The 26,475-nt window shown below is 42.3% G+C and overlaps 1 protein-coding gene and 1 pseudogene across 1 annotated transcript; both read left to right on the top strand.

Annotated features, from left to right (window-relative positions):
- Nucleotides 1-16,676: 16,676 nt before the first annotated feature.
- On the top strand, nt 16,677-17,183 carry LOC117713053 (myosin light polypeptide 6 pseudogene; annotated as a pseudogene).
- Nucleotides 17,184-18,625: 1,442 nt separating this feature from the next.
- Commd8 (COMM domain containing 8) lies at nt 18,626-26,290 on the top strand. Its single transcript, XM_034509361.2, has 5 exons — nt 18,626-18,761; nt 21,537-21,692; nt 23,911-24,063; nt 24,279-24,434; nt 25,439-26,290. The coding sequence occupies exons 1-5, from the start codon at nt 18,696-18,698 to the stop codon at nt 25,457-25,459; spliced, it is 552 nt and encodes a 183-aa protein (XP_034365252.1). The 5' UTR covers nt 18,626-18,695; the 3' UTR covers nt 25,460-26,290.
- Nucleotides 26,291-26,475: the final 185 nt, after the last annotated feature.

The following is a 26,475-nucleotide window of genomic DNA, read 5'->3' as shown; positions in this document are numbered from 1 at the left end:
AGTGAGTCAATTCAAGCCAGATTAGAGGATATAAAAGTAGTTTTATCAGGAAACCACTCTGTGGCAGGTGGGTTCACTTGTCCCAAGGAATAAAACCAGGGAAATGGCGATGGAGATGGAAACAGAGGGGAGGGGGAAGAGAAAGAGTGTGCATGCAGTGAGGGGGAGAGAGGGAGAGGGAGGGAGAGGGAGATAAAGGGAGAGAAAGAAAGAGAAAGAAAGAGAAGGGGAGAGAGAGGGAGAGAGAGCGCGCGCGCAAGCCCAAAATGTCTGCATTATATAGGAAAGATCTTTTGGGGGAGGGGAAGCCCAGACTCTCAGCTAGAAAGTTCAGGGTAAAGGATTGGGTATGCCAAGTATAGACTGAGGGATGCTGGGAGAACTTGGAGACCAGGTCCACTTTGTCATGTAAAATATGCACCTCAAGCCCTTGTCCTGGGTCTGAAACCCAGTATCCCAGGTTTTTGTTGATAATAAATAAGGGGTGACATAATCATCTGTGAGTACCTCTTGCTGACATTAGGACTTGTTGGGGTGGGAGCAAAAAGCTGGAATGTTGGTCAAGTCTGGCAAGAGCAGGCTGCTTTACTTACTGTTCAGGTTGTGGGACCACCCGGAAGTAGGAGTGTGCAAGCCTAGTTGAAGCACCTGTGGAGCTGCCCTGGCTGCAGGTTGTAGGAAACACCTGGATTTTGGCAGGGTACATGCATTACCATGCTGGAAGAACCTGGAGGCCAGGTCTGCTTTGGTATGTAAATAGGCACCTCAGCCGCTTGTTCGGGGTGTCAAATCCAACACTAACTTCTTCATCTTCTAACCCAGTGGCTAGGAGACAATATTTATCCATAGAAAACTTAATCTGCTTAGTGTATCATCTCCGGACGTTAAGCTCCTACTGCCAACTGTGTTATTTCCAAAACTGCTACCCTGCAGCTAAATTCATATTTATAGATGTTATTAGATTTCCTTTTTAATATGGTGGTTGGGTGATTTTCCTCTTTCCTGTGAGATGCTTGTAACAAATTAAATGACGTGTGTCTGTTCTTTCCTGGTTCTGCATTTGAGAGAGTTCTAGGATTTGCCCTGATATCCTGGAGCATAGAGTGACATTATGCTTATGCATTATTTTGATGGCATCAGCTGGGAAGTTACTTTGAGGGATATCTATCCTGATAATTCAAAAGCACAGACCTTGCGTTAATTTTATATATCTGCCAGCTGTACAGCATTCTTTTTTCCCACTAGTACAGACACTAGCAGTACATTCTTTCATTATTTCATTTCCAAGATCAAAGTCAGGCCTCAGGTTTCACAGTGAACCCCTTTGCCCATTGGTCCAGCTCATGAACCCTAAACTTCATAATTCTGATCCATGTGTCCCTAGTTTAGAACCACTGCCTTTCTGGATGCTGTGAACATACTGGTATCTTGTTGAGAACCTTACTGCCCCACGCTTGGGGCCCAAAATGTTGAAACCCTCACTGCCAAAAATCTTGGGGGCTAAATTGTTAGAGCCTGTACTGCCCCAAGCTGCTCCAGTCCTCGGGTTGGGGTTCAGCAAGAGAGAGAGAGTGAGAACAGACTCAAAGAATGCAAACCAGACAGAGTGTGATTCAATCCCATTTATTCTTCAGTCTCTCTTCTTCTCTCTAAGTCCCTGGTTCCTAGTCCTAGTTCTAAGTTGCTAGTCTCTTTCCCAGTTCCAAGTTTCTTCTTCCTAGTGCAAATGTCTAATAATTCTTGCCTGTCTCAAGTGCCTACTACTTTCTTCTGTCCGCCTCTCACCTTTTATATGTCTCACTTCTAAGCCACGCCTTTAAGTCACGCCTTTAACTCATGCCCTTAAGTCTTATCTCTAAATCACACCTTTAAGTCTCACACACTCAAGGAAAAATCCTGGGTATCTAAAACAAGATGTTATCAGAGTGTGCTCAGCTGTTGTAGGCTATTGTAAACAAGTCTCTTATCAGGGTATATGGCTCAAGATGGCTGCAAGGATGATAGCCACTTTCTGTTGGCTTCCCACAGCATGTTATTATCCCTCCTTCTCTTCCTCACCTTGCAGAAAGATGTGCAGAGAATTCACATATTGTTCCAATAAACACAGACTGATAGGTTGCTATGTGGCTGGGTACTAGCAATGAAAGATGACTAGAGACCTTGATATTGTGAGCTTGCACTCTAGGTTTGGAGAAGGGCAATGACCAGGCAATCATGACGCAGTGTGAGAAGCTCTTTTCAGTGTGAGTTAAAGTTAAAGTTCTATGGGAGCACCTTGGTTAATGGCAAAGAAGAAAACTTTCTGGATCCAGTGGGGACTGGATACAGTGGGATATCTAAAGGGTGAGTCGGAACCTGCTGAACAACAACAGCAAAAATCCAAAGTAAGTATAAGATAAGCTGAAACATTTTTGGCATGAAGTGCTATTATATGTGAGATGTATCTGGCTTATTCAAATTACTAGTGAGTGTAGAGGTCTTTTCAGATATTGGACCAGAGATGTCTTTGGTTTGGCTCAATTCTGCATTGCTAACTGGCACTTTTGGCTCATAACCTACTGGATCTTGGGCTCCTTTTGACTGTCTCCTTCCCTACCATTAAGTCTGAAACCCTGGGACAAGTGGCTAATTGATATCTATTAATATATTAAGGCTGCCTTGGCAGCCAGGTTCTCCTAGCTTCTTGCAGTTTCTGCCAGTTACAGGTTATGGCTCCCACCCACCCACTCTCCAGCCCAGGGGCTGGGCTGCCCTTCCCCCAGAGGCTCTTCTCTTTATAATCCAGCTGCTTTGGTCACCCACCCCACCCCTCCTTTTTTTTTTTTTTTTTTTTTAAACCTTTTGTCTTCTTGGCTGCTGCCTCTGGTTCCCTTTTTCCCTCCTGCTCACCCTTCTCCTCAGGGTCATGACTAAAAGTCCTGCCCACTCTGGACTCTCCCAGATGCCTCTGGCTATGCTCTCTGTTGTGTTTTATAAAAAAAGGAGCCAGAAATGTGTTTGATAGAGCCAGGTATGGTGAGTGGGAGGAGGCCTCGGCAGGCCCATGCTGAGGCACCCCTTCCCCCAGGTATCAGCCATAGGACAGGTATAGTGTAGAATAGAGTTTATTTAGGGCATGGTTAAGGAAGTTAGGAAGGGAGTAGAGATGGAGAGGAGGAGGGGAAGGAAGAAGGGGAGGAGGAAGAAGAGGAAAAGGAGAATGTAAGGAGCAGGCCCTTAACAGAGCTGACTCCATTTTTGTAATAGGAAAGAAAACAAGTCTGGACAAGTCCAGAAAACAAGTTTGGACATGTCTTAAAGTACTATGATAATCAAAAGTTCACCTGTAATGAAGTCATAGCCCAGAGATAGCCAGAAGTGACTGGTTATGTGATGTGCATGTCAGCAGTAACCCCAATTCCAGCATAAAAGAGGAGCCCCCGGCCGGAGCACTTCATCACACTGGTAGCCATGACTGGCTAGCGTGATCCTCCGTTCAGGCCTCCTCTGCAGCCAAGAAAAGGAGCACTCTGCTGCACCCAATCATCAAAGCAGCAGCCGAGAGACCAACGCCCCTATCTTCGTGGTCAAGCACTCTCTGGACCTAAGCTGCTGGAAACTGCAGTCATAAGGACTCGGGTCGTATAACTCATGAATGATGATGTACTTATTGCTATGCTTATTTCTTTGGCAATTAGCAACTTATTATTTGTGTTTATTGTACTGACATTGATAGAGTCAATGCATAGGAAATGTGGCAATACCTCATTGTTACAATAGTTTTGGCATTGGTGATAATATATTGTTTGCTGCGCATTATTAAAGAGCAATTAAATATCAAACCTCCGTCTCTGGTGTACCCTCTCCCCTCTAGTGAAACTGACCATCTCACAATCAATCCTGTATATGATTCCTGAGTGGAGAGGACCTGTTGCTCCTCTCCCCGGGGGACCTAAAACCTTATCACAACCTGCTCATGACAGATAACATGCTGGGCTAGAGACAGAGAAGGAGAAGGAGAAGGAGAAGGAGAAGGAGAAGGAGAAGGAGAAGGAGAAGGAGAAGGAGAAGGAGAAGGAGAAGGAGAAGGAGAAGGAGAAGGAAGAAGAAGAAAAAGAAGAAGAAAAAGACCGTTGTCAGGTAACTGTGGGGTGGAGCCTAGAAGGAATGCTAACACTCTCCCTTTTATGTACAATAAACTTTCTCCTCCACCATAACTAGGAGCAGTCATGCCTTTCCTTTTCACTTCATTTTTTCATTCATCTACAGTATGTGTATATTACTAATCATCAGCCAGGGAGAGGCTCGAACAGTTACTTCCTCCCATTGCATTGCATTGCATTGCATTGCATTGCATTGCATTGCATTGCATTGCATTGCCAGGCCCTGTTGCAGAAATGCATGATGGGAGTACTCCCGGGCCGGGGGCGGGGGAGGGGGGGACAAAACCAAAAAAACCGAAAATGGTTGCTTCTCCTGGAAGTTTAGTTAAGTCAATGGAACACGTCCTCTTGATGAGGAACCTTTCTGTTTATCTCTAAGATTGCTTACTGTATCGGCAGCCAAGCTCTCTGTTCCAACAAATAAGATGGGCGTGATGGGAGCAAGTCCCCACCCCGAGCCCGGGCCCTGCTCTCAACACTCAGCCTAGCCATTCACTTTCTATAGGTGATTACTGTGTCCAGCCATCTGAAGTGGACTTCAGTTAATTCTCCCCTTTTGCCAGTCAGCGTCTCCTCTTGAGAGAAACCAGTTTCACTTCTCTGTGAAGCTAATACTCTCTACCTCCTTGGGGCTTTATGTCTCTTGTTATTGTTTCTCATCCGTCCGGTCATTTCGATGTCAGTAAATTACTCCTATCAAGTGACAAATACTTAAGGGCTGAATATATGTATTCTCTCTATATATTGTTTTAAAGTAGAAGGAAAGAAAAAACAGAAAGGTAAGTGTGAGAAGTAGGAAGGCATGGAGCATGACTAGGAAAGGGGGAGGGGCCAACAGAGCCGGGTGGTCTTGTGGGTCAAGCAAGCGATGTCTCTCTCTCTCTCTCTCTCTCTCTCTCTCTCTCTCTCTCTCTCAAGTCCTAGATTTATCCAGAAGATCTTAAACACACCCGTTCCTTAATCCCCGCAGTTTGGTTTCATCTTCCTTTGCTCTGCAGCCTTCTTTTGATAGGCTGTTGTCTATTAACAAAAAGTGAGTTTCGTTATCACAACTGGCTTTGATGATTATACTTCCTGCAACTCCCTCGAGGATTTCTTGGGCTTTTTCTTGCCTTTGTTCCTGATTTTTACAAAAGGGGGTTAGTGTGGGGATTTCCTCTAAATAAATAAAGTAAGGGAGATGGCACAGTAGTTAAAGTGCTTGCTGCCCAGCTCTGAGGACTAGAGGTCAGACTCCCAGAATTTATGTACATGTTAAGTGAGTATGTTGGCTCACCTGTGATGTGAGTAGCCAGCCATGAGGCAGAGATAGAGAATCTAGGAGCAGGCTGCCTGGCCAGACCAGCCATATCGGCAAACTCTGGCTTCAACTGAGACCTTGCCTCAAATGAATAAAGTGATTGAAAAAGACTTCTGACCTTGGGCTTCCAGATGCATGCGCATATAGTTGTACAAGCATCCCTGCACAGCTGTGTATGCCCACACATGCAAACACCACACAAGCACACACACACACACACACACACACACACACACAGGCACACGGGAACGTAATAACACTGGGCTACAGAGGAAGGGTCAAGGAGCTTCAACCCCGGCTACCTCAAACATGATTCAACAGATTTGTTACAGGCCTGGTCTGCCCTCTTCTCCTCCTCCTCCTCCTCCTCCTCCTCCTCCTCCTCCTCCTCCTCCTCCTCCTCCTCCTCTTCCTCCTGTCCTTCTCTTTCTCCTTCTCTTCTTCCTCCTCTTTCTTTAAAACCTTAAAAGTCTACTTAGCTTGAGTCTCACCTCTGTTTATTTACCAGGTTCCAACCTGGTGCCATAAAACCGGCTCCCTCACCATCAACCCTAATAAGAAATTATTACCCTGACAGTTCTCAGCCTTCATTCCTTTTTTTTGACCTTTTAAGCATTAGCCCCCCAACCCCCTGCTGCCACCAAAGTCCTTGAGTATGTAGATGAAGTATCTTCCAACACCCCTGCCCTGGCCAATGGTACACAGCCACACAAACCTTGCTCTAGAGACACTGGCCACCTCCCCACAAATACCCTCCACCAACATAAACAGAACCAATTCTCCTAAGCTGTTCCTGGGTGTGTTCATTGCACTGGACCTCTTCATTGATGGTGATCCTGCACTGCACTCAGCCACACCCAGCTAAGCTTCCTGTCCACAACTGGCCCATCTACCCCAAGGGGGAAGTGAACCTGGGGCAGCACGCATACACAAAAAATGAGTAAATGGGTGAATGAATGCTCATCCTTGTTTCTGACTTAGCCTAAAATGGTTTTCCTTATGTCTCGTGGCTTCATTAATTTAGTTCAGTCTACAGGCTGAGCTCCTGCACGTTGTGTTTCCTACAAAGTGTCTCCCATCGCTTCCACCTCACCTTCCTTTTGAACGCAACATCGCCTTAGCAGCTCCTGTGCAAGGTACCCTTCTCCTCTCTGTCTTCAGATTTTCATTCCAGGCCTTGCTGAGCCCACAGCTGGGCTTCACTGCTGCCTACATCGGCCAGGAAAGCTGTCGGGCAGCAGAAGCTGATAGTTCATGCTTCTGCTAAGACACGGTTGCCATGAGTTTGGAGTCAGAAGAACTACATACTGGGTTGAAGTGTAGACTGTGCTACAGAGGGGAGCACTATCTAAAAACAAAATCAATCCCAAATGAAAGAAAGAAGGTTCCACATAGCACCGAGGGGGTCTATTAACAACCCCACACATCAAAAGGCCAGGATAATTCCATACAGGGCTCAGTGGTAGTCTTTTTAAAAGAGTTCTTCACTCATCGCTAAAATACAAACGCTGCACCGAGGTGTGAGGTACTAATAGAGCACCCATCTACAATTGACAGAGAGATCCCTGTTACGGGAGTGTAGGAGGAAGCGGATGCATTCTGCCAACAGGACATAGAGGTAGGCACAGCAAACATTTAGAAAAGGATTCAGTATATAGGATTTAAGCAGAGCTTAAAACATGAGCAGGAATGACCCAGGAGAAAAACAGAGGTGAGAACTCAACCTAGGTAGACTTTTAAGGTTTTAAAGGAGGAAGAGGAAGAGGAGGAAGAGGAGGAAGAGGAGGAGGGAGAAAAAGAGGAGGAAGAGGAGGAGGGGAGACTATGACTATAGTGGGCAGACTAGGTAATCTAGATACTTCAGTGCAAAAGAACTAAACTGAAGGCCTAAAATACTCCCTGGCAGTGAGTCTAGACAGGAAAGTTGGTCATGGTAGAGGATCAGCACCTAGTTAAGACTGACTGCTAGCTTAAGAAAACCAGCAGGAATGCAACCCTACCAAACAATGAAGGTTTGGGGCCTGCAGGAATGTTAGTGCTTTACACTACAGCGGGCCACGGGGATCCTGAGCTGCGCCCTGACTAGGGAGGCTGTGTTGGAGCATCCAGCTTGATGTGATTTGGGACTGACAAGTAATGCCTGAATATACAGCGATGGGAAGCAGCACTACTCTGCTCAATTAGTGGGGTCGTTGAATCTAGCCAGGATCTGGATGGAATGTGGTCTGCTAGGTACAATGCCAAGTTTCCGCTGGTGTATTGGGATACTCTTGTTTGGTGATGCAGCCATGGAAACCGGGAAGGACCATGTGGACACAGAGTAAGCATCAAGGTGCCGCTTCTGCCGCCTTTAGGATGGGGGTTACCCATAAGGGTCTCCAGGAGAAACAGAGGGGTGGGGGAGACGGGGGGGGGAGGAGAGAGAGATTGTTTTTAGGAATTGTCTCACATGATTGTGGGAACTTCAGGTTCAAAATATTCGAGTAGGCTGGCAGGCTGGACACCGCCCCCCTCCCCCCAGGGCAGAGCTGGTGTTGAAATTCCTGTTGAAGGTAGCCTGATGGTAAAGCTCTCTTTTTACCCAGTCAGCCTTTTCCAAGTAAGACTTTCTTTCTAGTGAGCTACATCTAGAGATGTGACACATGGACATTGTGTGGGAGAGAGCCAGCTGCTTCATTTAAAAATCTTGAGACCAAAATACTTGGTTTTGGTTTTTCTTTCTTTCTTTCTTTCTTTTTTTTTTTTTTTTTTTTTTGACAGTGTCTTACTATGGGTGTTGGGAACTTACTGTATAGACCAAGCTGGCATCTACCTCCTTCAAGTGCTGGAATTAAAAGCATGAACTACTATGTCTGGCTATGATAAAAGTCTTAATCTAGTTTAAAAATAAAAAGGCTTTCACACAAATATCTAGAATAATGCCCAATAAAAGAAAAAAACGTGTTCTACCTGTTGATGCATAAAATTATGTTGAGGCCTGGGCCGACCCACGTTTGGGCGGCCATTGTATCCCGGCCCATGCTGCCGCTCCGGTCCGCGGGTCGGGATTCACCAAGAGTGAGAGTGAGGACGGACTCGAAGAATGCAGACCAGACAGAGTGTAATTCAATCCTGTTTATTCTTCAGTCTAAGTCCTAAGTCTTGAGTTCCTAGTGCCTAGTCCCTAGCTCCTAGTCCCTCCAAGTTCCAAGTTACTTCTTCCAAGTTCTCTTCCAAGTGCCTGCTACCTGTCTTCTCTCTGCTGTGTCTGGTCCTCTCCTCTGTGTCTCCCTAATGTCTGATTCTCTACTGTCTGCCTCTGCCTTTTATATGTCTTACTTCTAAGCCACGTCTCTAAGTTACACCTTTAATCATGCCCTTAGGTCTTGTCTCTAACTCTGATCTCTACACTTCTAAATCATACTCTTAAATTACACACCTTTAATCTCACACACCTTTAATCTCACACACCTTTAATCTCAAGGTATCTAAACCAAGATTATCGGAGTGTGCTCAGCTGTTGTAGGCTATTGTAATCCAAGTCTCATGTCAGGGTATATGGCTCAAGATGGCTGCAAAGCTGATAGCCGCTTTCTGCTAAAGGTCGGCCCCCAACAAAATTAACCATTAGACATGATTTTTCTTTAAACTACAAATAGACATTAAAGTAAAAAGAGTCAACAGCTTACGTACTCAGATATTAAAGTTTGAAATGTAGGATCAGCAACTCAAGAACTGCGAAAACCCCTATATACAAGTCACCTAATATTACATACATGCACATGCGCATGGATGTGTACACACACACACCACACACACACACACACACACACACAGAGAGAGAGAGAGAGAGAGAGAGAGAGAGAGAGAGAGAGAGAGAGAGAGAGACAGAGAGACAGAGAGACAGAGAGACAGAGAGAGACAGAGAGATAAACAGAGACAGAAACATGTAGGAGCTAGAGTCCTGGTTTACATGTCTGTCTCCCTTTGTTCTAAAGGACTGTTTAAAAGTTTCCACTTAAGAATTCAGAGCATTTACTGCTCATTATACCTAAAGGGAAGATCTAGAAAATAGTTTCAACAGTTACTTTTGCTGGATAGGCAGAGTTGAGAAGCAGACACCCACTCTACACCTGTTTTATCTAAACACACCTCTGAAAACCTATTTAAATCCACCCAGAGTATAATGTTAAATATTTAGTCTGTCACCACCTGTCACCTAGACAACACATTTGCTGAGCCTGCACAGAATGCAGGGTGAGACAAACATTCATTTTTAGTTTTTTGACACAATGTTGCTCCTTAAAGGTGACATTTATTAAAGTTCCATAAATAAGATTTTACTTTAAATATATTATGGAAGTGCATAAAGGTTAAAGGAGTCTGACAATAGGCCTTCTGTATTTCCCACTCTCAGGTGTTCCTTTTCTTTTGAGGCTACTAAAGATGGGCCCTAGACATTCCAGGCTGCTGGGTTCTGAGGGGCCTCCCCTAGTCCCTTGATGGTCCCTGTTTGCAATGAATCTATTCCTGTCATCACTACATGGCCTTTATGAGATTTTTAGAAAAATGTTTCTTTGATACTTATTTTATTAGACTAGCTTTTAACAAATGCTGAGGCAGAGGCTCATTTGTTTTTAGCTTCTTGACTCATAGTTCATACTAAATCGCCTTGATTCCTTTGGATTAATAGTTGTGTTAGCTGTTTACAAAATTGGATTTAACAAAAATGAGTTCACAACAGTTGGATGGTCAGTCGATGTTCTCAACTTGAGATCCAGAATCACAAAGAGGATTAGTTTTCAGGCACACCTGTGAGGGATTACCATCATTAAGGACATGGACCACCACCCTAACTGTCAGGACCATTCTCTGCACACAAACCCTCGATGGTGAAGACTATCATTCCTTACTCTCTGCTTCTGCTTGTGCATGTCATGTGACCAGGCGCATCGAGCCCCAGCTGCCTTGGCTGACGGCAACTTTGAACTTTAAGCTGAAATAAACACTTTCTCCTGTGAGCTGTTTTAGTTAGACAATTTTATCCTAGCAACAGGCAAAACAACACCACAATTGGTTACTGTGCTCTGTGTAATTTTAAAACTTAGAAACTACAGCAATTTTTAGTCATCATTCTACCTGACATCAGCTAGGTAGTTTTGTTTACTATTAACAACAGTAGGATATGCCTCTCCTTCTTAGCTTAGGTTCTGAACATGTGGATGATACAGTCAATGCTCACATCTGGCTTGGACTTGACCTCTTGTATCATTAACATCTGACAACCTCAGCTTCTTTAGGAGATATTGGATCAGATGCTCTATATAAAATAAAATCCAATTGCTTGCAATTATCTCCTCCAGTTCTCCTTTCTTCCAGTTCTGCTTTATAATGTGCAACAATGTGAACAGAGAGGCTGTCCAAAGAAAACGCTTCGTGTGCATCTAAACACTTCCACACATAAATAGAAGTTTCTTCATTCTTAGCTTTAAATTTTGACTTACAAGTGTACCGACAGTTGTGTTTATAGTTTGGAGCATTTTTTCCACTTTAACTTGATGTTCATCTACTAACTGCTAAACCTATAGTATAGATAGTAACCCATTTCCAATCTCTGTTTTTCTTTGACCCTTGGCTCTGATGACCCAGACAGGAAGCCCCACTTCTGAGTGACCTTATGTGACAATTACTTTTATTTTCATTTCTGGAACTTAGCTAGTCTAAAAGAGTATGAGGCTTACAAAACAAAGTTATATTTTGTTAGTATTTTGAAAGACTTACAATGACTGTTTTGAATTATGTGACTCCAAATCACTTCTTTCTTTGTTGAACTATTATAGCACTAACATGATGCTATATGTCCACAGGCAACCTACACATCTTTTAAAAACACTCACGTATATGTGTCTTCTTATTTTGTCTTATATTTGAAATAATGTACCTGGCCATCATGTGGTCTGACAAAATAGAGATAAATATCTTATATCTTAATAATTGATAGCAACATCTATTCTAATTTATATAGAATAAGTTCATATCTGTTAAGAGCACAAAATGTTCCATTCAATGACTCTGCGTTACTTTAATTCAAATACCACTATTGATAAGATGTGATAATATGCTTCTATACTATATGCTGTTGTACTTGGCTTTTGAGAAAAACATCTCTCCTACTACATTATAATTTTTTTTTTTTGGTTTTGGGAGATATTTTACAATAATTTTTCTCAGAACATAATATAAGAATTAGAAAATAGTCACAAAGATGAGATGCTTTTACATTCTAATGGGGAAAAATGGTAAGTTGGCAGAAACTAAAAACTATAAACTTGAAAACATCACCTTAAGAATTGGTGTTGATGGATTAAACCAAAAATATATAGAATCACACACACACACACACAAAAAAAAAGATAAGCAAGAAATACCTCAGTGATTCTGAGATGAAACCAAAAGAAATCTTGCCAAATACCAAAAAGGTTGTAGGTTAATTCTGTTTGTCAAAACAAGTACAGGCTGTTCGTCCCGTACTGAGATAAGAGGTTCTGTATAGCCTATGATGAGAGAAGGGAGTTACATTAGCAATATGCTGTGCACCTAGGTCTCCTCAGGCCAGCACAGCATGGCCACTGTGAGCGGTGCCCTTAGTGTAGTGGAGTCGGGGGGGGGGGGGGGGGGGGGGTTTGGGGGTTGGGGGGGAGGGGGAGGGTCCGTTTGGATGAATGAGTATATGGTGTAAAAGGAAGTTTTCTCTTTCATTTCCTCCCATATGCCAGGGCAAGTAGGGAACATCTGTATTATTATTATTATTTTTAAATTTCTGGAAGTGGCTCAAGTCTTTTACCAGCTTCCTTTTCCAGTTGTCTCGAGGACCTATCTTGGCTACTGAAAGATCATCATTGTGGCCCCCTTTCAGGGCTGCCAAGCCACTCACTCGCTGTAATTACTGGACTTTTGATCAAGTTTCTTTAATCTTCTCCGACTTGACTTCCTCTTTTGCCTTTAGGTCCCGGACCTTTAATTTTGTAGAGCGTTTTCACCAAATGTGAAGCTATATTTTCCAAGCCCCTTAGAGATACAAACCTTTTAAAAGGTCTCTCATCAGGTTTACAACTTAGAAATGTCTCCCAGCCATCTCGAAATTTAATCCTGAAAGGAAGTAGCAGCGCTGTGGGTTCTAACTTTGTCAGAGTAGCACCAGCGGAAGCCTAATTTTCTTTGGGGTAAAGTCAGTTAGTAAACATGAATGGCCTCTGTTCTCCTAGCTGCACCACAGAACTCCCCTGGCCTTCATTTCTGTGGAACTGGGCTTGTGCTGTGTTCCTGACTCCCTTCCATGTTGTGTGGTGTGGTCTTTCTTGAGCAGGCTGCTCTGCCTATTTAATTCTTATCTAGTGAAACATTTTTTTTTTTTTTGGATACTTTCAACTTTTTTGCCCAAATTTACATTTTTATTCCATCATGATTCATCAAATGAGATATCAGAAAGAAGTTAATCAGATCAGTAATTTATAGTGTGTGTGTGTGTGTGTGTGTGTGTGTGTATACACACCTAGCATGACTATGGTGATCAGAGGACAACTTACAGGAGTCGATTCTCTCCTTCCATCATATGGGCTCTGAGTTAGAACTCCAGATTGCCAAGCAGCAGTCATCTTTACCCCCTTACCCTCTTGCTGGCTACTCTACTCATTAGTAAGTAGACCAGTGGTTTAATATATTTAAAAACGAGTTTCTAATTCACTTGGATTTCTGAGCTTTTTTCAAGCGAATTCAACTTAAATAACTATTTCACAAAACCTGGAAGAGTATCAATGAGACAATCAAGGCATCTTTTAAGGCCATGCTGTTAATTTCAACCAATCACTAAATAAACTGGAGAATGGAAAACAAATAAACAAACAAAACAAAACAAAGAAACAAGCAAACTACTGCTGGGCCGGGTTCATACACAGGAGTCCATTTCATTGAAAGAGAGATGAAGTAATCATAAGGATTTTGCAAATCTTTGGTTGATTCTAATTGGCAGTGCAGTCTGTGAATCACTGCTTAAGATTCTCAGAGTTTCTGTCTTTCTTTTTTAATTAAATCAATTCTTCTATGTCAGGATTCAGCAAGCACTTATTGGGAGACCACTTCCTGCCAGACACCGTTTTATGACTAAAATGAATGTGGCTCAGTCTCCACCTTGCAAGGACATCCCAAAACAAGGACAAGCAGAATAGACATGTCTCAATGCAAGCAAAATACAGGCAACAATAGAAGTTCAAAGGTGACAGACTCGAGACAGCGATTAAAACTCTCTAGGGATTATATCTGACTTCATTAGGCTGGTGTGTGTGCACAGAGAATGATGTCAGACCACGGAGAGAAGATTCTAGGTAAAGTAAACAATAGGGAGCAAATCCCAGGGATCAAAAAACCACCATTGTGTTAATGTCCTCAAGGTCTCTGAAGCTGCTGCCACTGCCGAGGCTGAGATCTCACCAGTCTGGGTTGACTTTTTGGTAAGGACTCACGTTTACTGTGCACAGTTTCATTTTTTTCTGGAAAGTTGTGTCCAAATCAATGCACACCAACATCGATCTACATGGAAATAACACAGAGTGTTTTGTAGTAATGACAAAATATTCAAAGTGGCTGGTCTGGAGAATGGGACCTGGCTATAGTTCCTAGTTTCGAAACAAGGTCTCTAACAGATGAAACTGATTCTTCCAACTCCACTTCCAAAGTCCCAGGAGTCCAGGTGTGCATGGCTAAATCCATCTCATTCTGGAAGCCCTTCAACATACATAAGGACACAGCAACATCACTTAACTGATTTTTTTATTGCATTATTGTATAAATTTACTCAGCCTCACCAAATTATTTTTAGAAATGATTGGTTACATGGCATATAAATTATAATGCTTCTTAAAAAGCTTGAAGTGTAGCAGATTGAATGGGGAAAATCAATCACTCAAAAAGTTCCTGGTTGATTTCAGTGCTTCCTTGATTAAGGAGATCTGGCTGGAATCCTAACAGATGCTGAGGCTCTGGGCACAGTGATCACAAGGGATGACAGTGGAGAAGGGTGGTCTCACATTCACAGACTCTTCGAAGAAAGACTGATTGAGTCCTGGACATGCCATCTACAAGAAGGACAACCCCTTAGGATATGACCTGTGTTACCTCTTAAGTCTAATGTGGTAGATCACTCATGTGGTGTTTTAAACATCAAGATTATAGAATGTTTAGAATTGCTTTCTTTAATGCTATGCTGATATAAAATATAACTGATATGTGTTATCTCCAGAGGCCTTTTAATATCAAAGTATCTAGTCAAAGTTCTCTTTAGGCAAAATCGCAGGCCTCAAGCTACAAGAATAAAAAAAAAAAAACCCTAAGAAAATAAGAAATGTTAACATTCTTAATTACATAACAATTCCCAAAACTAACACAGAGACTAAGTTTACCAAGCTCATCCACTGGGATGGAATGATGCATATATCTCGTAGATTTCTGGGAAACTGTTTTTAGAGGAGACTAAGTCTGTCTAGGTTTATAGAGAGAGCATTAAACCAAGTGTCTTCCTCATCTTTGACAATAGGCCATAAATAACTTCTCTCAATATGCTAGAGCCTATGTCAACATAACATAATCTTGCATGTGGCTTCAAGATAATAGTTAAATGGTTTTGAACTTTAAACCCTTTTCCTTTTAATAGCTTATGAATGGGCATTATTTTATTTAGACTACAACTAACTCTATATATGTCTTACAACACATCTAATTAAGGTGAAAAAAGAATCTGTCAATCTGAAAGTCAGGTTTGAATGAAGAATATAAATTTTAAAGCTCACAGATAGTTGTTTCTTTTTTTTAATTAAAAATAATATTAAAAAAAAACAGAGAATAGATATCTTTTCTTTGTTTCTAGAACTCCTGTCAGAAACTCTACAGAGCTTATATCAGTGTCACAGATAGTAAAAGCATGAAGTCACAGAATTTGGGCAAACCCAGAAGCTTATTTCTGATGTCAGAAAAATTGAACTTCTACTCATGAGCAACTGTAACACACAGACGAATCCTCTGAAGCTCTAGCTATCTCCTAAACCTTGTTCAAGAGTTTCTCCGGCGTAATTATAAGGATGTAGCATCTAGTAAGACAAAAAGTCACACAAACTAACCCTCTTACCTAACCAAGAGGAAAGGCTGCTTTGTTCTGTATCCAGTTGCATCCATGGAGTGGAAGCTGCCATCTTGTTACCACTATAGTCATGGGCATGGTTCTATTTTATTTCACTCAGTTTTAGATTCATTGAGCAGCATTCAGACTTAGAATTCAGCTCCCTAGAGGAGCTCGTTGTCCAAGCAGTGCCCCAGGGAGGGACGTTCTAATCATATTCTGCCCTGGTTTTTCAACCTGTCTGTATTTGGCTGTAATAAATCAGTCTCTTCAGGATGAAATAATAAAATTAACAGTGGGGACTACAAAAAAGCTGTAGAGCTGCCCTTTCTTGTAATAAAGGGGAATTAGCGCACCCTAGTGGATGACCTAAGGAGTGTCACCTCCTTAGATTTTAGAATTATAGTATCTATGTCTGTCTGTCTGTCTGTCTGTCTGTCTCTCTCTTCCTTTCTTCCTTCCTTTCTTTCTTTCTTTCTTTCTTTCTTTCTTTCTTTCTTTCTTTCTTTCTTTCTTTCTTTCTTTCTTTCTTTCTTTGTCTTTCCTCATAGCCTTGGGTGTCCTGTAACTCACTCTATAGGGCCTTGAGCTCAAAGAAGTCCATCTGCCTCTGCCTTTGGATGGCTGGGATTAAAGGAGTGTGCCACCATGCCTGGATAGAATTACAAATTATTTTTAAAAGGATTTATTTATTTTATGTATGTGAGTACACTCGTTGCTGTCTTCAGACACACCAGAAGAGGGCATTGGATCCCATTACAGATGGTTGTGAGCCACCATGTGGTTGCTGGGAATTGAACTCAGGACCTTTGGAAGAGTAATCCATGCTCTTAACTGCTGAGCCATCTCTCCAGCCCTAGAATTACACATTTTAATTTAACCTGATTATGGTGACTATGGTGAAAAGGGCTTGGTTGGATTGCTGACCTCTTATAAATTTGAATCTGTGGATGTGTATAGCAGGCACAGGTTGTTTGTTGGAGCCTGGGGTTTATTTGGCTGGTAGTTGTTAACAATGTTGATAAAGCCTCAGTTAGAAATAATACCTTTATGGGAAAGGTCCTGCACACAGAGCTGAATAGTCAAGATGTATGACTTCATTGAGGACCAGACTCCAGAATTCAAGGAGTCCTTCCAGGTCTTTAACCAAAGGGGTAATGTTAAAACACTGTACCCATGGGAGCTTTCCGTTCTCTAGAAGGGGGGAGGGTAATGGGGGAAAGGGAAGTTGTGGGGATAGGACTAGGAGGAGAGGGCAAAGGGGGGGGGGCTGTGATCACTGAGGTGCTCAAGGTCCTGGGGAACCCCAAGAGCGATGAGGTGAATGTGAAGGTGTCGGACTTGGAGCACTTCCTGACCATGCTTCAGACTGTGGCCAAGGACAAGGACCCAGGAACTTATGAGGATTACAGAGAAGACCTGTGTGTGTTGACGAGGAAAGGTACTGTCACAGGTGCTGAAATCCATCATGTCCCTGTCACAGTGGGTGAGAAGATGATAGAGGGAAGAAGTAAAGATGCTGGTGCCAGGGCATGAGGACAGCAACGGTTGTGTCATCTATAAAGAACTTGTTGCAATGGTGCTGAATGTCTGAGGACATTTTCATATGTGAAGACAGAGTACTCATTCTCTCCTCAAACTCCACAGCTATCGCCCATGTGACTGTGGGCAAGGCATATATATATATATTATTGTACTATACATACACATACATACATACATACATACATATATATATTCCTCCCCTAAGTCTGAATCCTGATCTTTAATACAGGCAAGATACTGACCACACAAGGCTGCAGTGAAGATTAGTAAGACAAAATAAATCAAGTGTTTGTTATTTATTATATGCTTGACAGACATTTGTTTGATATGTTACACTGTATAAAATTCAGCTTCCGTAAGAGACAATGACAATGCCCATCATTAGATTTGTTAACCTACTTAAAAAGGTTTCCAAACATCTTAACAATGTTTGGGAACTCTCTATTCACAGTTCGTAAGGCAATTTCCTTTACCTGGAACAATGTGAGTTGTAAATATGTCTTTGTATTATGGCAAAACCTGGAATGTTTTAAGTGAGAGACAGCTAAAGCCCTAAGAGCATTCACCTCCAAATGCAGGGGCACAGACTGGAGAAAGGAATTTGAGGTTGACCTTGAAAGTGCTACTGGACAGTTTTCTCAGAGTAATTTACAGTTTGGATAGTTCCTTTCTCATACGATGTGTCTTAGCACTTTCTAACACTGTTAACCCTAACAATTACAAATCAGGCTGTAATCACCCTTTCTGTCTAATTGTTATGGCACCGTCCCATGACAGGGCTCATTCTATCACGGACATTCTAGCATTGGATCGAAATAACAGCTCAAAGAATTTGGGGCTCAGTCTTGTGGTAAATGTACCTGTACAGACATGAGTTTTATTTACCAGCAGGTTGTTTTGTTTCTTAGCTTGGGTAATGAGTATTTGGGTTGCTTAATAATATATAGCTGACTCAGTTAAATAAGAATTTCAGATAAAAAAAATAAACTTTCAGCCTAAGCTGTGCGATGCAGTATTTTAGATATATTTAAATCATTATTTGTCGTTCCCCTTAAGCTTCACATTTAACTTTGCCTTTTTATGAGTTCCATCTTGGACGGTGTTTGCAAATGGAAAAAATCAAATATCTTCTTAAGATAAAAAAAAAAAAAATCTAACTTCAATTTGCCTTTGAGGTCAAACTCCTTGAATAGGATACTGTCAGATTTCTGTGGGGGAAAGGGCCCTGCCTGGGTTCAAACACAGGCTGTGGCTACTCTTACTAGACGGTTTTCTGCAGTGAAGAAAGGTCATGAGATATGTCACTGAACGCTGTCGCAATGGATCTGAGGTCTGTAAATCTTCCTCCAGATAGCAAGCGGACCGGTAACGACTTCCCCTCAAGCGGAAAAAACTTGCTTTCTAGTTTACAGGGGAAACCCAAAGATTGAGGTTTTGCGCACGCGCACAATGATTTTGAGCCTGCCCGCCGGTCCCGCCCTCCGGAACGTCACGTGGGCGAATCGTAGCGTGAGCCTAAAGACCAGGCCTGTCACGTGACAGGCATCGTCGCTGCTCGGGGATGGAGCCGGAAGAGGGGACACCGCTTTGGCGGCTGCAGAAGCTGCCACCGGAGCAGGGCGCCGGGGTGAGGGGTTTGGGAAGGACATGGGAAGGGCATGGGAGGGCGGGGTCGGCACAATTTTTCCTGGGCCCCTGGAGATCCAATGGCGGCTTAAGAATTTTGCGCGGGCTTGGGAATGGCCCAGGCCTGGGTACGTGTGGAGGTCTCTCGGGTGGTAGAGCCCGAGATCTGCTGTGTCCCCGAGTAGGTCATGCACTTTTTGAGTTCAGGTCTCCTGGACGCCCCCTGCAGACCCCTTTCTGTGTGAGGTACAGCGGATGCGGTGAGGACTTGAACCTGGTCGGACCTGCCTCTTGGAGGGCGGCAGGAACCAACTCCTAACCAGAAAAGAAGTGGCCACTAACTTAAGTGTGGCCAAGAGGTGACAAAGCCAGGCTTATGGACACCAGAGACAGACAGCCAGGCTTTCCCTGCAGCACACCCTGGGTCCAGACCCCTGTGAAAGTGATTTGATGGTGGCACTAAGTCCTCCCAGGCTTTCATAAGTCCCCATTGTGGCCCTCCTTCCCAAAGTCGGCTCCAATTGTAGGTGAAAGCAATTTTCCTTTACTTCTTCCGTTGTCTAGAAAATGTATTTTAAACATTTTTGATTTTTACAAATGAGGACTGTGAACTGTGTCAGCCACAGGTTTCCAGCAAGCCAGGGCCAAAACTGAAACCTGTCTATGGACTGAGTCTCTTGACTTTCTCCCATATAGAGATGGCCAAAACATTGGCTCCTGAATCTGGGAGCAGAGCCAGCTCTCTTCTTCCTGGGCCGCTGTCTTTTGCCAGGCCTGTGGAGAATCCTTGGTTTGGGGCTCTGCTCCTTTTTCACCGCATCGGACCCTCCTTCTCGGGTGGTGTAACCATCCTTACCGAGCCACTCGACTTGAAAAACTCTGGGTTTCATCATTGGACTACCCTTTTCAACCTCCGTTACCGTTCACCTTCTCTGCCTCTATAGTTCCCGTAGTCTCTTAGGCTTACACTTACTCCTGCTCACAATCTCTTGGCAAAGTTTTGGAAAAATAATGTTAATTCCTCGCATGAAAGTTGAGCACTGATTAAAGCCTTCACCCCTTTCTGTTGTTGTGCAAGGCCCTCCGCGATTTGGCTCCTACCCACTGTTTCAAAGGTCCTCTGCCTTTTTACGATTCCCGGCCTCTCAATATTTCAGTTCCCACTCGTGCACCGTGTGTGGCTTTAGTTCTCGAGTATTGCTGTGGCTGGCAATGCCTGAGGCTACACATCCTCTTAATACAGCCCCTTCCTTGCTCCTTTGCACCTGCCATGAACACCTTTCTGTCCGATGCACTTACTGCACTTACATGCACTTACTGTGTACTGTTTGGGTAACTAGATTGGAACTCTGTTATGGTAGAGAGCGCATCACCTATCCCCAATGTTCTCACTTGTAAAGTGAGAACAGTCACAATGCTTACCCCATAGAGTTGTAGGGAGTGTCAGGACAGGGTTTGGCAGACATTACAGGTGGCTTTCCTGTTGTATTTTCATTTTATATAAGGACAACAAACTATATGTGGTTATGAATGAACAAAAGGCAGTATTCGAATTTTTTCTCAGTTTGAATTCTTGGAGTTATATTATTATGGACAGTATGAGAGAACGTGAAATATGTGTAAACAGTTGGGAAGAATTGGGTATGGCACAAAAACATACTGTCTTATCGCATATTAACCAGTGTCACACATTAGCCAGTGTCGTTAGTCGGTATGTGGAAGTGAGTCAGAAGTTACCCGTCTGTGTGGTGTTCGTGGGAGTTAATGTTTGCCATGAAGTGGGTTAAGATCTAAGACAGTCGGAGTCAAAAAGCTTTTAGCTAAATGCTGTTTCCCAGTTAGTTGGATTTAAATGGTCTGTTGGCAGGATATAAATGTTGCCTGGAACAATATCACATGAGTGTGATTATCTACCATAGGACACCGAAGGTTTGAACTGTGGACGTAGTATAACAGCAGTAAGAATGAAGGCAGGCTGTCTTCAGATGTCTTATGTATCTGCTAGGATGGTACATATGTGCTCATATGTAATTCTATGACACTGTGTGGGCAGGTGACATTTTTATCTTACACTTGGATTACAGAGGATTTAACTAAAACAAGGAGTTAGTGGAACTAGGAGGCGTAACAGCCAGCTTTGTCCCAAATCCAGTCTTCATATTTTGTTACTTTGCATGATTTCTGTTGCTGGTGAGGAGAGGGGAAGGAAGGTAGGAAAGATGGCCAGCCTTTCTCAGAGCAAAACAAAACAAAACAAAACACAGAACCCCCACTGAGGAGTAGGAGAGCCTTGTGAGAGGGGAGACAAAGGGAGAGGCCAAGGTAGCAGTGCTTCTGTGAGAGGCTTTTCTGTCAGAAGAGCACCGTGTTTAATTATTACAGAAATGAGGCCTTCAGAGCTTTTGGAAAAACAATAGTGTATCTTTAACATTATTTTACTTCCTAAAGGTAGATATCATAGTGGAAGGTCTGGGATTTGGCTGGGTTTGGTAGCTCATACCTGGAACACCTGAGTTTGGGAGACTAAGGCAGGAGGATTACTACAAGTGTGAGGCCAGCCCGGACTATGGAGGTGAGACTCTGTCTCCAAAACAAAACAAAGCAATGAAACAAACAGTGGAAAAGAAAACCAACACCAATAGATCTTAAAAATAGGTGCGTTTCTGTCTTAGCTGGTTTTATTAAAGGTCTGTCTGCCAACATCTGTGTTCTGCAAGGAACAGAAATCTGTCTTGTCATCTTCTTTAAAGTACTTTTATTTCCCTTTTCCCCCTAGCTTCTTCATAGAATTATTGATGGCATCTGCGGCCGGGCTTATCCTGCCCACCAGGATTACCACAGTGTCTGGAATTCAACTGACTGGAAGCTTGTTCTAGAAGATGTTACCACGTTTTTCAAAGCTGTAGTTGGCAAAAATATTTCTGAAGAAGAGGTAGTTTCAATCCTGATCTCTACCTGATACTAAGCACCACCCAGAGGTTCTAACAATGTTTGTAGGGTTCTACCCATGTGTTCTGTGACTGCTCATAGGTACAGCAGCCGAAGGTGTAATGGTGAGGGAGTGGAGGATCACATTGGATTTTCTGGGTCCTGGCAGTTTTGTCTTAGTGCTTTTTTTCCTTCCTCTGTAATACATTTAGAGCATATAGACAAAGCAGGCTGCTAAAGAACAAGTCTGTGTGTCCTGGTCACAACAGCTTGACAGCTTACATTGGACCTCATGGGGGTTGTGAATGTCTACAACTTTGTCGAGAACTATTTGCACATATTTATATGAGTTGTATACTTTAATAAATGGTGTTCTATGTATCTATCGTGTTGATTTAGATGATATTCTAGATCTGCATTTCTTTGGATATATATATTTAATCTGTTACGTCCTTTGCTTTTTCATTCTTTAAATAGGGTGTTTGGGGGGTATAAGTCCTGAGGTTGATGCAGTCCAGTTTGCTAGTATTTCTTTTGGCAGGTAGTGATATCTCGGTTGTATTTAAGAATTATAAAGGTATCTTTGTGTGTTTTCCTGTGGCGCTTGATTGTTTTAGCTTCTGTAATCTTCTCTCAGATATATTTTGAATTAATATTTCGTGTTGGACAGGGACTGTCTCAGTTTGTTCTGCAGTTTCCCATGAACTTACTACCCTCTGTTGGACATGTATTGACTGTCCTTGCTCACAGGGCTGCTATGCAGCGATGGTAATAAATCAGGTGGCCATGTGTGGGCTCTGTCTCTGGACTCTATTGGATTCCATTAGTCTTTGCGCTGGCTTTTGGCAGTTTTACACTGTTTTAATTACCACAGCATTAAGGATATGCTAAGCTAATTCTTGATATCAGCCGGTGGAAGACCTCAACCTCCTGTTTCTTCAGTGTTGACTCTCCTTGGCCCTTTCTGTCTTCATAGACATGTAAAAATCAGCTTGTCAGCTGTGAAAGCTGGCTTGGATTTTAGTGTGGATTGCACTGAATTTCTAGGTTATTTGGGGGAGAATTGGCAGTAATATTGACGTCCTAGTCTGTGAACGTGGGGTGGGTCTTTTTTATTTAGATTGGCTCTTATTTCTCCCTATTTTTATAATTTTTAATATAGAAGTCTTGCAAATGTTTGGTTAGATTTCTAAAAGATGCTGTTTTTAGTACTCTTTAAGTTTATTTATTTAATCATCAATGGCTAATAACATTTTATCAGCATTTTTTTCTGACTTATTTCCCCCGATTTTGTTAATATGGTGATTAACTTTGGATATTAAACTAAGCTGTCATTGACTCATTAAGTCCAGCCTGGTCATGATATATTCATGCGCATGTTAGTTGGGTGACCCACTGTTTTGCTTAGAGTTTTTGGATCTCTATTTGATTAACACTGGCCTGTGAACTCTTTCCTGCAATACTGTTGTAAAGTCTCAGGTTTTATTCTGGATTTGTTGAATGACTTGAGTAAGTTTTTGTTTTTTTCTCTTTTCCTGTCATTTAGAAGAGTTTGTGGATTATTGATTTTTCTTTACTTAAATGGTATTAAGTTACTTAATTTTTAAGTTGGGAAACACTTATCTCACTTGTATAGTTGTCAGTGATACAAACGTGTTAATTCAGTATTAGGCGTTTCAATGGCTCAGTGTGTGGTTTGCTGTATACATTTGAAACTGCTGGTGTGGTGTTGTATATACCCTGCCATTTGATTAGGTGGATGTTAATTTTTTATGTTCTGAAACCTCAGTAAAGCTTTCTTGAGTTTCTGGCAGCAAGTAAAAATATGTGTTAATATCTCTGTGAATATACGCTTACCCGTTTCTCCTTAAAACTGTAGAACTGTGCTGTGTTGTGTGTTTTGAAGCTGTGCAGTTAGGCACACACAGGGTTAGGACTTGTGGTTTTCTCTTGCATTTCTCCTGTTCCTTGTAGACGCCTTGCTGGAAGGGCTGTGGCTCTGTGTGCACAGAGCTCTCTTGCTTTGTCAGGCAGTCGCTTTCTTACCATCTGGCTTACAGTAACTTGTTAAGATCTGTCTGGATTACTCATTTTCAGCTTATGCTTTTTATAGTTATTGAGGTATCTCTTTATTTATACTGTCATTTTAAGAGGATGGTGGGCTTTCACACCGGAAGCTTCAGGCCCCTTTGCTCACCCTCTGGCCATTTGTGTTTTCATAGACACTGCAGCAATTGAACCAACTGAATTCATGTCATCAAGAAGCTGTTTTAAAATGTTTAAAGAGTAGGAGAAATGAGATCAAGCAGGCCCTGTTAGGAGAAATAGTTGATATCTCTTGTGCGCAGCTGCAGGATTTTGATTGGCAATTAAAGGTAAGAGTCTAGTTATTTATATGTTTTTGTGTGTAATATTTAAGTGTACTTATTCTTCTAAAGTAAAATTGCCTGAAATTGGTTATTTTGAGACTACGTTGTTCCAAGGTAATAGTAATCCTCATGTAAGTTATTGGTTTTGTGTTAACTTGGACATACGAGCACTCTAAGCAGCCAGACCGTGTGTGGTGTCATCATACTAACACTTTGGACAGCTTGCACTTTCTAGTGACAAGATCGCCACCCTGCAGATGCCCCTCTTAAACCTTCATCTGGATGTGAAGGAAAATGGTGAAGTGAAACCGTACTCCGTTGAAATGAGTAAAGAGGAGCTACAGAATCTGATCAGCTCCTTGGAGGCGGCTAATAAGGTACTCACTCAAATGGGATCATACTATCATACGGTAGTTTAACTGCTTAAGTAGAATTCCAGCCAGGTTGTAATGTGTCTCACTTCACTGATACTTAATATCAAGCACAGAAAGGACTTGGTTGATGTTCTGACCTCTACTTTAGCTGTTGAGTTACTTGTAACTTACAACATTCGGTTTTCAAGTTCTGAACTTAATTACCTACTAGTTATTTCTGAACAACAACAACAAAAGCAGTACTATTCCACTGTACATTTTGTTTTCCTTTGATATTCATTAAGCTTAAAAATAAAGTTTGCCTTGAGACCATGAAATTAGTTGATTCTGAAGTTTCTCTAGTTAAAAAAAATCTTTATGATTTTATAACAACAACAAAAAAAGAAATGTCTTATTTGGATGGACAAATGTTAAAAAATGCTTTTGTAATGTGAGGGCCAATCATGGAGGCAAAACTCAAATGTGAGCAACTGGGCAGAACAGGAAGGAGAGTTCCTGGGGCTTAAAAGGGCAGGAGGACCTAGGAGAATGATGGCAGCCAGGGAGGCGACCAGGAAGAACTGGGAGCCAGTTCCTGAGAGCTGCCTAAGGAGCAAACACTGACAGTAAAAATCTCGTTTTCCTCTTCCCCTCAGCAAATCTCTGCTACTTTAAACACTGTTTCTATGAACTACACACTGAGCCTGGTTGCTGGGGTTCAGGCACAACTCGCTGATAGGAAGATTTGGAACATTCGTTAATTCGATCACTTGTCAGCCCGATTCTGTCATAACTAGAGTTTTATTTTATCTCCCACACTCAGAACATACTTGTAGCCGAAGTCTGGAGGCCTTCGGAGACGTGGGTGTGGTGGAGCCTCTGAGTGCTGAGTGACGGAGCAGATCTTGGAGCCATAAGCCCCTGTCCCCATTTGCCTGCTGTTCTTCACACTGTCTTCAGAGTCGTCTGGCACATAGCAGCTCCCTTCTAGCTTACCTGACATGGCTTCTCCCTGTTTGTGTTTGCAGGTGGTCCTGCAGTTAAAATAACTGGAAATGGTGAACGTCAACGCTATCAGATTTCAGTGCTGCACCGTGGCAGTGTGGACGCTGGGCTCAGGGTGGACGCTCCAGCAGCCGAGCAGCAGCAGCAGCAGCGCTGACATTACAAAGATAAGAATCTGGCAGGACAGGAAATTGTGTGACACAGGATAAAAGAGGAAATCGCTGAAGAAGCAGCCGTGTTTTCAGTGACTGCTTTGTCTCATTTATTAAATATCGAGGAAACTTTGTTGATAACGCTTTATCAAAAGGTAAAAATAAGTTCTGAAGTAATGTAAACACACACAGAGCACAGACATACTGGACTGTTCTTAAATGTGAATAGCAAGACATGCGTTCTCAATATATAATTTGCGATATTTGAAAATAATGTTTTAAGGCATATCCAAGCTACATATGTAACTTAGGAGGTTCTATGTCTTTCTCATGTTTCAAAGAAAATATTTTTAAGTTGTAAAGTTTTAGAGAAAAGTCTGTTATCAGACACGAGCAAGAAAACATTTAAAATTTGTATGTGTAATTTGGGAGTAATTTGAATAACATAAAATTCCCAAGAATTTTATAAACTAAAACATAAACTACAAGAAATGAGAATAACATTGCTATTTTTCACATCCTCACTTCCTTGGGAGACGTAGGGCTGAGGAAATGAGAAAGTTGTCATGGGTGGTGTGGTTACGTATTGTTACTCACTAAGGTCCGAATATGGAATTTGAACTTTTGGATGGTAACAAAATAATTGTAATATACTTACCACTTACCACTTCAGCTAACTGAAAATAAGCATTCTGAATAAATAAAAGTGTCTGGTTGTCTCTTCATGTGTTGCTTGATTTCACCGACTTCCCGACTAGCTCAGTGGTTGGTGTGTAATTAACTGGTCGCTGCTGTTTGCAGCTCTGTGGCTGTCCAGAGCATCTATGACTACGGTTCTCTTCATCTGGCTGCGGGCAGGCTCAGACAAGGCTGCTCCATGGGCTGTGGCATAGCAGTGATTAGGCAAG

Source organism: Arvicanthis niloticus, chromosome 7 (genome assembly GCF_011762505.2).
Source record: "Arvicanthis niloticus isolate mArvNil1 chromosome 7, mArvNil1.pat.X, whole genome shotgun sequence".
Taxonomy (NCBI): Eukaryota; Metazoa; Chordata; class Mammalia; order Rodentia; family Muridae; genus Arvicanthis; species Arvicanthis niloticus.
Note: the sequence above shows the minus strand (reverse complement) of the source record. Positions and strands in the feature narration are given on the sequence as shown.

What these genes read in the sequence shown, in the direction of transcription:
- Commd8 (XM_034509361.2), top strand. Translation starts at nt 18,696, where the DNA reads ATGGAGCCGGAAGAGGGGACACCGCTTTGGCGGCTGCAGAAGCTGCCA. An exon ending in CACCGGAGCAGGGCGCCGGG is followed by an intron (nt 18,762 to 21,536) that starts GTGAGGGGTTTG and finishes TTTTCCCCCTAG; the next exon opens with CTTCTTCATAGAATTATTGA. An exon ending in AAAATATTTCTGAAGAAGAG is followed by an intron (nt 21,693 to 23,910) that starts GTAGTTTCAATC and finishes GTGTTTTCATAG; the next exon opens with ACACTGCAGCAATTGAACCA.